The following is a 13,092-nucleotide window of genomic DNA, read 5'->3' on the forward strand; positions in this document are numbered from 1 at the left end:
GAAGGCAAGGGAGGTATCAGAAACAGTCAAGGTGAATTTGAGGTTAGGGTGGAAAGTGTTAGTAAAGTTGATGAAATGTTTAAGCTCCTCGCGGGTGCACAAGGCAGCACTGACACAGTCATCAATGTAGCGAAGGAAGAGGTGGGAGTTTGTGCCAGTGTAGCAGTGGAAAAGGGACTGTTTCACATATCCTACGAAGAGGCAGGCATAGCTTGGGCCTATGAGGGCGCCCATGGCCACCCCCTTAGTCTGTAGGAAATGGGAGGAGTTAAAGAAGACTTTCCGGCTCCTCTGATGCTGCCTGGCCTGCTGTGCTCCTCCAGCTCCACTCTGTGTTAGCTAATAACATGACATGGCTTATTGGATAGTTTTAGCATCTTTTCCCTTAAAAGAGCGTGAAACTTCTGTTTTGATTAAACTTTTGTTATTTTACTTATTTATTAGCTTTCTTACTTAAGCGTGGTTGAGTTTGTGCAATTCTTCTTTCAAATTTATTCAGCAGTGCTCTTTAGAAAAAACGCTTGCTCTATCCCTCAAGGATATAGTTCACCTTAAAATAAAATTTAACTGCAGGACATTGCAGTTAGTTAATGAGATTATTTCCATAAAATTCAGGAATCCTAGTACAAAATACAAGAAATTTACTAATGCAAATATCAGTTGTAATTGAGTTCTAAACTCTTTTCTTATAAATTGCTCATTCGAACTTCCAATATAGGTTGCTTGTAGTGGGAAAGGGAGGAAATCATTGTAAGTCTGAAGTTCAGCAAAACAAGTCTCTTCCTCTTGTCTTTTAACATCTATTTTTTCTCATACACCATGAGATTCCCTTTGGAGTCGCAAAAGTACTGGTCATGATTGGCCATGCTTAGATCTTTGTGGAGAATTTAGATTTGTGTATCATGCTGATCAGAGGCTCTCATAGGAAACCATTACGACAGAGTCAAGTATTCTTCATGGCCTCAACACCTTGTGAAGCAGGAGACCTGCTTGAATCATTAACTTACATGCAAATTATGACTAATGTAGATCATACAACCCTTCAAGTCTAATCTACCATTCATTAAGATTGATGTGTTTTGTGTTTGAAAGTCCACACTTCCATCTATCCTCAATAACCTTTCATCCCCTTGCCAAACAACAATCTAAATTTGCCTTAAACATATTCAATAATTCTACCTCTATCACTTTGTGAGGCAGAGTTGCACAAACATTAGAGACAAATAAAACCCTAAAAGAGCAACCTTTAATTTGAAAACTGTGGCCCTCAGTTCTAAAACAAGGTTGCTGGAAAAGCTCTGCAGGTCTGGCAGCCTCTGTAAAGGAAAAAAACAGACATTCTGAGGGAAGGTCACCGGACCTGAAACATTAACTCTGTTTTTCCTTCGCAGATGCTGCCGGACCTACTGAGCTTTTCCAGAAACCTTGGTTTTTGTTTCTGAATTACAGCATCCACAGTTCTTTTGGTTTTTACCTTCAGTTCTAACCTCACCCACATCAAATAACATCCTTTCCACATTCACCTTGTCAAGTCACTTTACAGGATCTTACACCCACCAATCAAGTCATGTTTTGCTTTTCTAGACTTTAACGAAAACAAGCCCAGTCTATCCTATCTTTCCCCTCCAGGCAGCCCTCTCAAACTTTCTGTGAGCAGCCTCCAATCCACTTACATCTTTCCTAAAATAAGGACAGCAAAACGACACACAATTTTTGAGGTGTGATCAAAGAGAGATTTGATCAGTTAGGACTACATTCACTTGTTTACAGGAGTGAGAGGGAACCTCATAAAAACCAATGAAACTCTAACAAGCTTAGAAAGGGAAATGCAGGAAAGATGTTTCCGATGACTGGGGAGGCCAGAACCAGGAGTCACAGTTTAAGAGTATGGGGTACACCATTTAGGACTGAGATGAGGAGAAATTTCTTCAATAGCGAGTGGAGAGCCTGTGGAATTCTCTACCACAGAAGGTGATTTCTGTTTCCTAACCCTAATCTTATTGTACTCAATATTATCAAGAAGGAGTTAGAATTTTTAAGGTCAAGGGGATCAAGGAGTATGGGGAGAAAGTGGGAACAGTGACTTGGATGATCATCCACTGTTTTCCTTTAGATTTTCCCTAGGAGTAGCTGTTCCCAGTGTACGTTGGCCAGATCCTGCCTTATTTTAATGAAATCTGCCTTTCCCCAATCCAAAGCCCTTTTTTTCCCAGACCATCATTTTCTTATTTTCTCCCTATTCTATAAAGTAACTATTAAAAAAAGTACTTACTTTCAGTTCATACTGGAGACTGCTATGCTTCAGCTTTGCAGCATGCTGGTCAGTGATGCAAAAGTCCCAACCAGCAAAAATCTTATTACAAAAACTCTGAAATCGATCTTCAGATCTTATGAAGCTTTGCTTGAAACCTTCCACAGCCCTAAGAAATTGACACAAGATAAAAAGTATCAGAGATAATGAGAACTGCAGATGCTGGAGAATCCGAGATAACAAAGTGTGGAGCTGGATGAACACAGCAGGCCAAGCAGCATCTTAGGAGCACAAAAGCTGACGTTGCAGGCCTAGACCCTTCATCAGAAAAACCCCCGAAACGTCAGCTTTTGTGCTCCTGAGATGCTGCTTGGCCTGCTGTGTTCATCCAGCTCCACACTTTGTTATTACAAGATAAAAGTAGACAGGTAAAAGTACAAGTTCCAAACTCACTTTTAAAATAATAATTGCAGCTAGCAAAACATAGTCAATTTCAAAGTGCCAGATTTCATCTTCAATCAAATAGGAAAAGAGCTGGACTACAAAATATTTAAATTTCGAATAGTGTTACTTAAATAGAAAATGCAGTCTGCTTATACATTATATATTGAGCATAAACTCTACTGCAACTGATCAAGAGATTAAACTGTTCTATCCAGATTTTTACACAGTTTCTGCAATGTGTTTTACAAAGCTGCTAACTATTTATGTTTAGAATACTATTCGTTGAGACATACAAGGTATTGAAGGGCCTTGTTTGATGCTAGAAATTTTCTGCGCTGGTCAAGTATCTAAAACAAGGGAGTTACAAATTTAGTAGAAACAGCTAAACACTTAGGACTGAGATGAGGAGAAACATCTTCACTGAAAGAGTTGGGAAACTTTGAAGTCCTCTGTCCAGAGGGCTGTAGAGTCTCATTGTTGAATATATTTAAGGCTAAGATTGGTAAATTTCTGGTCTCTAAGGGAATCAAGTGATATGGGACACATTGGCAAGTGGAGTTGAAACGCAAAACCATCCATGACTTTACTAAATGGTAGAGCAGGCTTGATGGGCTGTAAATTCTACTTTTGCTCCTTTCTCTGGTGTTTAACCTTTGTGAGATGGTTGATCTTTGTACGCAGGACTTATTACTTTAAAATAGATACACTAGGCAATTTATGGCAGTTGGAAGAGGAATATCTGTTATATTTTAAGTCATCTGGATATTAAACAGCTGATACTCAAAAAGTCGTGATCAGAGATAATGGGAACTGCAGATGCTGGAGAATCCAAAGTGTGGAGCTGGATGAACACAAGGCCAAGCAGCATCTCAGGACCACTCCTGAGATGCTGCTTGGCCTGCTGTGTTCATCCAGCTCCACACTTTGTTATCTTAGATACTTAGATTCTTTCACATTTACTAAACTAATTTAAATATGGTCAAATTGAGATAGTTACTCCACAGATATGGCAAAACAAATTATCATTAAACCAGACACTGACCTGGGAACAAGATCATACAAAATTAAGAAAACAGCTGAGAGTAAACAGTAATCCCAAAGATATTCAGTCAGGATTTTGACAGCGTGTTACTTAAAAATTGAACACATGGTAGCACCATGCAGATTTATAGTTCATACATTCATTTGAATTATATTAAATGCATATCTGGAATAGGAACTGAAGCAGTTACCTTTTCACTACCCAGAATAAGCTCAACAGGATATAGAAGCACGTTGCCATGAAGTATGCAAGTGATAGGTTATAGTGAAAATTGCCAGAACTCAAATAATCAAATTTATAAAATCCATAAAATAGATATGTCTGCTCCAAGAACCCCTAAAATAAAAAAAAGCACAAAATATACTAGTAAATGGAGAAGAGATACTTGAAAACAGGTCATTCATAAAAACAAAACACTAATGCCTAAATTATGCACGTTTCAAGAGTAGCACTTACAGTTTCACGTGGAATTGGGAAGTGCAGGTGACGAGCTACACAAATTAGGAAGGCATTTTACCTGGGTTCTCCATTAGCAAATACTTCACAACTATTTTTAGTCCACAATATTAAGTGGTATAATAACTATATTATTACTTGCAAAAACAAATTACCTCAGATGCTGTAAGCTTCAAATATGAACACAAATTGTGCGTGGAGCATTTTCAATAAAATAGATGAATTAGTCATGCAAATCGATTTAAATTGGTATGATACAGTTAGGATTACAATGATTGCAGGGCAACCAGGGATGGAAAGTAAGTAAGCAGGAGTATTTAAATTTTGGGAAGGACTGACAAAAGGAAAAAAAGAGGTGGGATGCATTTCGGGTAAAGAGGAAATCAATGCAATAGTGAGGAAGGATATTAACAACATTGGTGAAGTGGAATGTGCATAGGTAGAACTTAGATACACCAAGAACCAGATAATGGGATGGACAGCAGGCTGGAGGCCTGGAGTGGAGTGGGTTGGAGGTCCAGAATGGAGTGGGATGGCCATTGGACGGCAGCCCCGGGCTGAGCAGGGCGGCCAGCGAGCTGCAGCCCTGGGCTGAGCAGGACGGCCAGCGAGCTGCAGCCCCGGGCTGACAAGGACGGCCAGCAGTTAGCAGGCCTGAGTGGTGGGTGATGGCCTGCAGGCCTGTAACGGAATGGGCTGGAGGCCCAAGTGGAGTAGGGCAGACAGCATGCTCAGGGCCAGGTGGAGGGAGGTGGATGTTGGCTTGGAGGCCCAAGCAGAGCAGGATGGACAGTGCGCTAGAGGCCTGAGTGGGATGGTTCGGACAGTGGGCTGGAGGCCCAAGCAGAGGGAGATGGACAATGGGCTGGAGGCCCGAGTGGACAGGTCAGATAGTGGGACGGACAATAGGCTGGAGGCCCAGACGGAGAGAAATGAACAGTGCGCTAGAGGCCCGACTGGGATGGTTTGGACAGTGGGCTGGACGCCCGAGCGGGGCAGGTCGGACAGTGGGATGGAGGTCCGAGCATGGTGGGACAGACAATAGGCAGGAGGCCCAGATGGAGAGAAATAGACAATGGGCTGGATGCCCGAGTGGGCAGGTCAGACACTGGGCTGGAGGCCCAAGTGGGGCGGGACGGACAATGGTCTGGAGGCCCGAGCAGACAGGTTAATCAGCGGGCTGGAGGCCCAAGCAGGACAGGACGGATAGTGGGCTGGAGGCCCAAGCGGGGTGGGACGGACAGTGGGCTGGAGGCCCAAACCAGAATGGGGACAGTTGTTGGACGGAAGACTAATGCAGGTGGTCAGTGGCCTGCAAACCCAGTCAGACATGAGAAAACCCCCTGCATTATCACAGAATCCCTACAGTGTGGAAACTCGCCACTTGGCCCAATAAGTATACAGCGACTCTCTGATGAGTGTCCCACCCAGACTCACATACCTACTGTATCCCTCTAACCCTACATTTCCCATGGCTACTCCACCTAATCTACACATCCCTAGACACTATGGGCAATTTAACATAGCCAATCCACCTAACCTGCGTATTTTTGGACTGTGGTAGGAAACCAGAATGCCTGGAAGAAACCCATGTAGACACCGAGAGAATGCACACACTCCACACAGGTAGTTCCCCCAAGTCTGGAAGTGAACCCGGATCTCTGGTGCTGAGTATCAGCAGTGCTAATCATTGAGCCACTCTGATGCCAACCACTAAGATGCCACACCATCAGTTGATCTATTGAAATGCAATGTTTGTCTGTAATCTGTTTAACTGAATGTAATGTTTATCCTTCAATTTTACTTCTTATTTTTCTAAATAATACTATGAATAATTGTCAGGTAATGTAACTTTTTTCTTCCTTTATTTCGCGGTTTTGAATCTAAGACTTGGATCGAGGTACTTTTTCCTCAAAATGGTACCGTGAGGGGCAACATTGTAAACTTTTCACTGTACTCCTATACTTCAGTACATGTGACAATAAACCCAATTCTAACTTTATATTATAGTTGATTTTAAAGTCTTTGTAACAATTGGAAGAAATTAACATCTTTCCTAATCTTCTGTAACAAAGTAATAGGAGTTCTTAGTGATAAGCAAGTATTTAGGTTATTAGAAAATAATGCAATACAGCTGACAAATGTTTGCGAATGTGTATAATTGTCAGAAACATTATAAGATTTCAAAGATGGGTGATGGAGATATCTGGTAGACATCATGAGATTATGGGAGGACCTAGGGCTGTCCACAGAGTTGTCAATCATTGATCGCACTTAAACTGGACTGGCTATATAGTTAAGGATTGTGGTTGACAGTGAGATCAATGTTGCATGTTATTAATACAAACGGGAAAGATATAAAAACATTGTATTCATCTGGGAAAAGTCACAGTGTCATTGACCTCTTCTCCAATCTGAGCTGTTATTAAAGGGCAACTGGGTCCCACATGAAAGCCAGATTTGGAGCAGTCTCTGGCATCTTTCACATGTGGTAATACAGCTCTGAATAAAGATCGCTTATGGTGCTGAACACAGAACCCAAGACTCCTCTTTGATATTTCTCCCTACAATAAATAAAATCTGGAGAAATGATGCTGTGCTTTTAAAAATAAATTGTCAGTACCAGGTTGTTCCACAATAATTATAACTTATCTACTCCAAAACCTTAATTATAACTTACTACAACAAATGTCATCAACAGTAAAATTTGATAGGGTCTAAATATTTCTGGTTTATTGAATACCTAGTTCTAAGCAATGCAATGTTTTTCGGATGTTTCGCCTTTGCATGATACTGTTATTCGAAATTTTCAGAAAGCGCGCTTTCTGATTTTCAAGATTCAATGCATACAAGCAAAGTCTGGAAGCTGCAGTCAAACTTATTCCTTGGTAATGCTGATTGCTAGTAGCCATGTTCTTGTTGAATAGAGGGCAGGCTTGAGGAGCCAAATGGTCTACCTCTGATTCTCTTTCTTATGATCCTTATTTCAACTGCAAAATCCAGTGTAAAGCATGGCATATTTATGGTGACTATAGCTATGCAATGGCAATCCAGCATCACAGATACCAGTATTCAGCCAATTTGATTCATTCCATGTGATTATCAAGAAACAGTTGGAGACATTGGATACTACAAAGGCAACAGTACTGAGGGGAACAAAAACAAAGTTGCTGGAAAAGCTCAACAGGTCTGGCAGCATCTGTGGAAGAGAAAACAGAGTAAACGTTTCGGGTCCGGTGACCCTTCCTCAAAACTGTAGTACTGCACAGCAGTGGTAATAGTATTGAAGACTTGTGTTCCAGAATTTCCACCAGCCAAACTATTCCAATACAGTTACAACATTGACATCTACCCAACAATGCTGAAAATTGCCCAGTTATGATCTGTACACAAAAAACGGGACAAATCCAACCTGACCAATTATTGCCCCATCAATGTAAACTCCATTATTGGTAAAGTGATGAAGGTTTCATTAGCAAAGCTTTCATGCAGCACCTGTTCAGCACTAGCCCAGTTTGGGCTCCATTAGAGCCACTCACCTCCTGACCTAATTACAACCTTGGTTGAAACATGGACAAAAGACCTGAATTCCAGGTGTGAGGACAGTATAACAGCCCTTGATATCAAGTCACATTTGACCAAATGTGGCATCAAGGAGCCCCGGAAAAACCGGAATCAATGGGTATCGGGGAAAACTGACTGCTGGTTGGAAACATATTTAGCACATAGGAAGATGGTCATGGTTGTTGCAGGCTAGTCATCCCAGCTCCAGGACATCTCTGCAGGAGTTCCTTGATGTACTTGACCCAACCATCTTCGACTATTTCATCAATGACCTTGACCATCATCAGATCTGAAGTGGGGACATTCATCAATGTTTGCACGATGTTCAACACAATTTGTAACTCCTTAGATACTGAAACAGTCTATGTTCAAATACAGCAGGCTCTGGACAGAATCCAGGCTTGACCTGAAAAGCGTCAGTAACGTTTGCACCACAAAAATGCCAATCAATGACTAATTTCAGTAAGAGTCAATCTAAACACTCCCCTTGATACTTAATGGTGTTTCTACAACTGAATTCTCCCATTATCACCATCCTGGGGGATTGGAAGGGGAACTTAGCAGGGAAGAGATTGGGGCAGCAATGGCAGGATTTTTTGGAGGTAATTCAGGAGGTGCAGGAGGAAGAAACACACTACGGGGAGGACAAGACAAACATGATTGGTAAGGGAAGTCAGGGACAGCATAAAAGCAAAGGGCTAAGTATACAATGTGGTGAAGATGATTGAGAAGCTTTTAAAAACCAGGACAGGACAACTAAAAATCCAACAAGTGAGTGCAGGATGAAATACGAAAGTAAGCTAGCCAGTAATATAAAAGAAAACTGCAATAGTTCTTTTCAGTATGTAAAAAAAAAGGGATGGCACATTAGCATTGCTGCTTCAAGGCAGCAGGGACCCATGTTTGAATCCAGCCCTGGGTGACTGTCTGGGTGGAGTTTTCACATTCTCCCAGTGTCTGCGTGGGGTTCTGCCAGGTGCTCTGATTTCCTCCCACAGTCTAAAGATGTCCAGGTTAGGTGGAATGGCCAAGGCAAATGCCAGGTTATGATAGGGTTTAGGGTGTGCAGGTCTGGGGCTGGATAGGGTGTTCTTCAGAGGAGCAGTGCAGACTCAATGGACAAAATAGCCACTTTCCACACTGTAGGGGTTCGATGATACTTTGATTTCCATTCTATGTAAAAGATAATAGAGAAGCAAGAATGGACATTGGACCACTGGAAAATGAGGCTAGTGAAGTGGTAATGGGTCAGACAGACATGGTGGTGGAAATAAATGGGTACTTTGCATCAGTCTTCAGGGTGGAAAACAGCAGTAGCATACCAGATCTTTGTGTGAGTAAGGGGACAGAAGGGAGTGTCGTGGTCATCACTAAGGAGAAGGTGCTGGGGAAGCTGAAGGGTCTAAAGGTGGATAAACTACCCAAACCAGGTGGACTGCACCCTAGAGTTCTGAAGCGGAAAGCTAAGGAGATTGTAGAGGACATTACAAAGGAGAGCCAGTGGACATGATATATTTGGATTTCGAGAAGGCTTGGACAAGGTACTACATAGGAGACTGCTAAATAAGAAAGGATTGGCTGACTTGCAGAAGGCATAGAATATGGATAAAAAGCTCTTTTTCAGGATTGCAGCTGATCAGTTGTGGAGTTTCACAGGCGTCCATGTTGGGGCCTCAACTAACATGTACAGGACATTGGCAAGGCATCTTCTGGAGTATTGTGGGCAGTTCTGGGTGTCCTGCTAGAGAAAGGATATTTATAAATTGTACAGGGTCCAGAAAATATTTATAAGAATAGGCTGCATAGGCTTTTTCCACAGACCATAGCAGGTGAGTGATGGTAGGGTCAGGCAGTGTTGAAGGAACAAACTGCAGAAGAGGCAAAGAAGTAACAAATGGAATACAAAGTAGGTAAGTGTGAAGTTGTACACTTTGGTCAGAAGAACAGAGGTACAGACTATATTCCAAATGAGGAAAGGTTTCAGAAATCAGAAACGCTAAAGGGATTTAGGAGTCCTAGTTCAGAATTCTCTTGAGGTTAACATGCAGGTTCAACTGGCAGTTAGGAAGGCAAATGCAATGTTAGTACTCATTTCAACAGGGCTACAAAACAGGAGCAGGGATGTGCTGATGAGGCTATATTAGGCTCTTGTCAGACTACATTTGGAAAACTGAGTGTAGATTTGGGTCCTGTAACTGAGGAAGGATGTGCTGGCATTGGAGGAGTCTAGAGAAGATTTACAAGAATAGTCTCAGGAATGAAGGGCTTGTCAAAGAGGAGTAGTTGAGGACTCTGGGTGTGTTCTTGATGGAGTTTAGAATGATCGGGGGGATCTCCTTGAAAATTACAGAATATTGAGAGGCATGCATACAGTGTAAATAGAGAAGATGTTTCCACTACCCGGAAAGGCTAGGACCCAAGGGCACAGCCTCACAGAGAAAGGACGATCCTTTAGAATTTTGATGTGGAGGAATCTTTTCAGCCAGAGGGTGGTGAATCTCTGGAACTCATTGCCCCAGAATGCTGTGGAAGCCAATTTTTTTGAGTGTCTTCAAGACAGAGATAGATAGGTTCGTGATTAGTAAGAGCTCAAAGTTTACAGGTAGAAGGCTGGAGAATAGGGTTCAGAATCATATCAGCCATGTCTGATTGGCTGGTCATACTCGATGGGCCAATTGGCCTAATTCTCGTTCCATATCCTATGGTCTAACTGAAATTAGATTTTTGGATAATTACATTCTCAAGGTACGCCTAAACTTCTACCATACTAGTATCTGAAAATACTTACTGTTCCTGAGAAGAGATTAATCACGTAACTATAGAAAAGGACAAGCTTGGTTTTAGGCTGTTCATACACTGTGCATTCTTGAGCTATGAGAAAGAAAAATAATAAAGGGTAAGATTTCCATTTAAAAGCCAAGCTTCACCGAGGAATATTGTTAAATGCAACAATTTGCACTTAAGAACAAATAGTGATAGCGGAAAAAGTGAACACCACAAAGCAACACACTTCCTCAGAGAGGAAAATTAATAAAATCAAGTTGTGTAACAACTCAACAAATGTACTAATCACTTTTGGATGTTGGTATTATATACTTAGGGCTTTTTGGCCAATTCCAGGAAGACAGGAAGTATGAATGAAACTTGAAAAAAATGTCTCTATATAAAACATGGTCATCCTGCATTTTCTTTTTGTGAAGTTCACATTAAATTCAAGGTTTTATTATGTGCTCATTTATTATTGCTTACATTTTTGCAGATTAAACATCTACATACTTAATTAACTTTTAATAATGTGACAGTAAGCTGCCTTGCTGAACTGCTGCAATTACTGGAGTACCAGTAAAACCATAGTGCCATTAGTCAGGGAGCTCCAGAATTTTGTCTCCATGACAACAAAGGAGCCCCAATTCAAGAAGGCAGCTCAGCACAACTTTTTCAAGGAAAATTACAGATGGACAATAAAAGCAGACCTAACTAGTAAATTAAAACGAAGAACTGCAGATGCTGGAGATTTAAAACAAATAAAAACAAACTGATGGAGAATTTCAGATAACAAGGTGTAGAGCTGGATGAACACAGCAGGCCAAGCAGCATCGGAGGAACAGGAAAGCTGACGTTTCTGGCCTAGACCATCTTTCAGATTTTCTGAAGAAGGGTCTAGGCCTGAAACATCAGCTTTCCTGCTCCTCTGATGCTGCTTGGCCTGCTGTGTTCATCCAGCTCCACACCTTGTTATCACAGATTCTCCAGCATCTGCAGTTCCTACTATCTCCGATGGAGAAACTCAGCAGGTCTGGCAGCATCTGCGAAAAGAAAACAGTTAACGTTTTGTAAAAAAACAAAGGGTAACTGGACTCAAAATGTTAATGCTGCTTTCTGTTCACAGATTCTGCCAGACCTGATGAATTTCTCCAAAAAATTCTGTTTTGTTTGTTTCAGACCTAGCCAGTCTTGTCTACATCACATAATGAATAAAAACACCCTTGAGAAAAATCCAGTTTTTGAAACATCTACAATAAATATAGTCATAGTCATTATTTCAAACAACTTTCAGCTTCATATACTAATTTTCTGTGCTTGCATCAGAGAAAATGAAGAGAAATATGAAAGTGAAAATACTAAGAGCTTTTGGATTAGGGCACTCATATTGATTCCCACCTACAGCAAAGAAAGAAAGCACATTAGCTGTGGCAACAGTGATGTGGCAAGGTATCAATAAGCACAAAAAATCACCTGGTTCACTGTCATTCTTTCTTTAATTTGGCTGCCATGACTCTGTATCTAATGGTTGACTTTTAACTACCTTCTAAAATGACAATAGTAAGCCATTTAGACCAAGGGCAATTGGGAATGAGTAACAAATGCTACCTTGCCAGCAACGTGCATATCTCATGAAAATTTTTTTAAAAACTAGCTGTTTGGTACATTGATAGCAATTTATTTCTGTTACATCATAAGATCATAGCAAATATAACAGGAATAGACCAATCACTCCATCCAGCCTGCTCCACGATTGGTTGAGACGATGGCTCATCCAACAGCAGTATTAATTCCATTTTCATACCTCTCATATCTACCTCATCAAAATTCTGTTTAACTCAGCCCTGAATATATTCAGAGATTTATGAAATCCACTCAGGATTAGAAATTAATCTCAGTTTGAAATGGGGATCCTTGACACGGTGGACGTGGAAAGGATGTTTTGTGGATGAATCCAGAACTGGGGGATCAGTTTTAAAATTTTAGGGACAGAGATGAAGAGATATTTATTTCCCTCTCAGAATCTTACATAACAATGTGCCACACTATGCTGGCAGATTCCCCCTAATCCACCCTGCTTCTTACTTCCTCAAAGAACTGAAATAAATTTGTCAAATCTGATTTCCCTTTCATAAAACCACGCCTGATTGCGCCTGTGATTTTCTAAATGCCTTGCTACCACCTTTAGGTATAGCTAAAAAAAAGGACATTGGAATAGTATAGGAGAACTAACAAAAGTGATGTCATCACTGGACGAGTAATCCACACACCCAGAGTAAAGCCTGAGGGTATCCACCAGGGCTGACAGAGAAATGTGAATTCAAATAAATCTGGAATTAAAAGTCAGTCTAATAATGACGACTAAACCATTCTCAATTGTTGTAAAATTCCATCTGGTTCCCCAACATGCTTGAAAAGAAAAAATTGGTACCGGACATTTGCCTGGGTGGGTGCAGCCCCAACAACACAAGAAGCTTGACACTATCAAGGACAAAGCAGCACACCTGATTGGCACCATACCCATTTTCTCCAACACAGACACACAGTAGGAGCAGTGTGTACTATATAAGAG

At 41.2% G+C, this 13,092-nt stretch overlaps 1 protein-coding gene across 5 annotated transcripts in view; it reads right to left on the reverse strand.

Annotated features, from left to right (window-relative positions):
• LOC125462435 (transmembrane channel-like protein 7) overlaps positions 1-13,092 on the reverse strand; it is a 103,148-nt gene that overhangs the window by 51,906 nt on the left and 38,150 nt on the right. For all 5 annotated transcript variants that reach the window (XM_059654204.1, XM_059654205.1, XM_059654203.1 and 2 more), the window contains 3 exons: positions 10,546-10,628; positions 3,928-4,073; positions 2,273-2,420 (listed from right to left, as the gene is read on the reverse strand). In XM_059654204.1, coding sequence (XP_059510187.1) covers positions 2,273-2,420; positions 3,928-4,073; positions 10,546-10,628 — 377 coding nt within the window. The remainder of the gene's footprint in view (positions 1-2,272; positions 2,421-3,927; positions 4,074-10,545; positions 10,629-13,092) is intronic.

Source organism: Stegostoma tigrinum, chromosome 23, assembly GCF_030684315.1.
Source record: "Stegostoma tigrinum isolate sSteTig4 chromosome 23, sSteTig4.hap1, whole genome shotgun sequence".
Classification (NCBI taxonomy): Eukaryota; Metazoa; Chordata; class Chondrichthyes; order Orectolobiformes; family Stegostomatidae; genus Stegostoma; species Stegostoma tigrinum.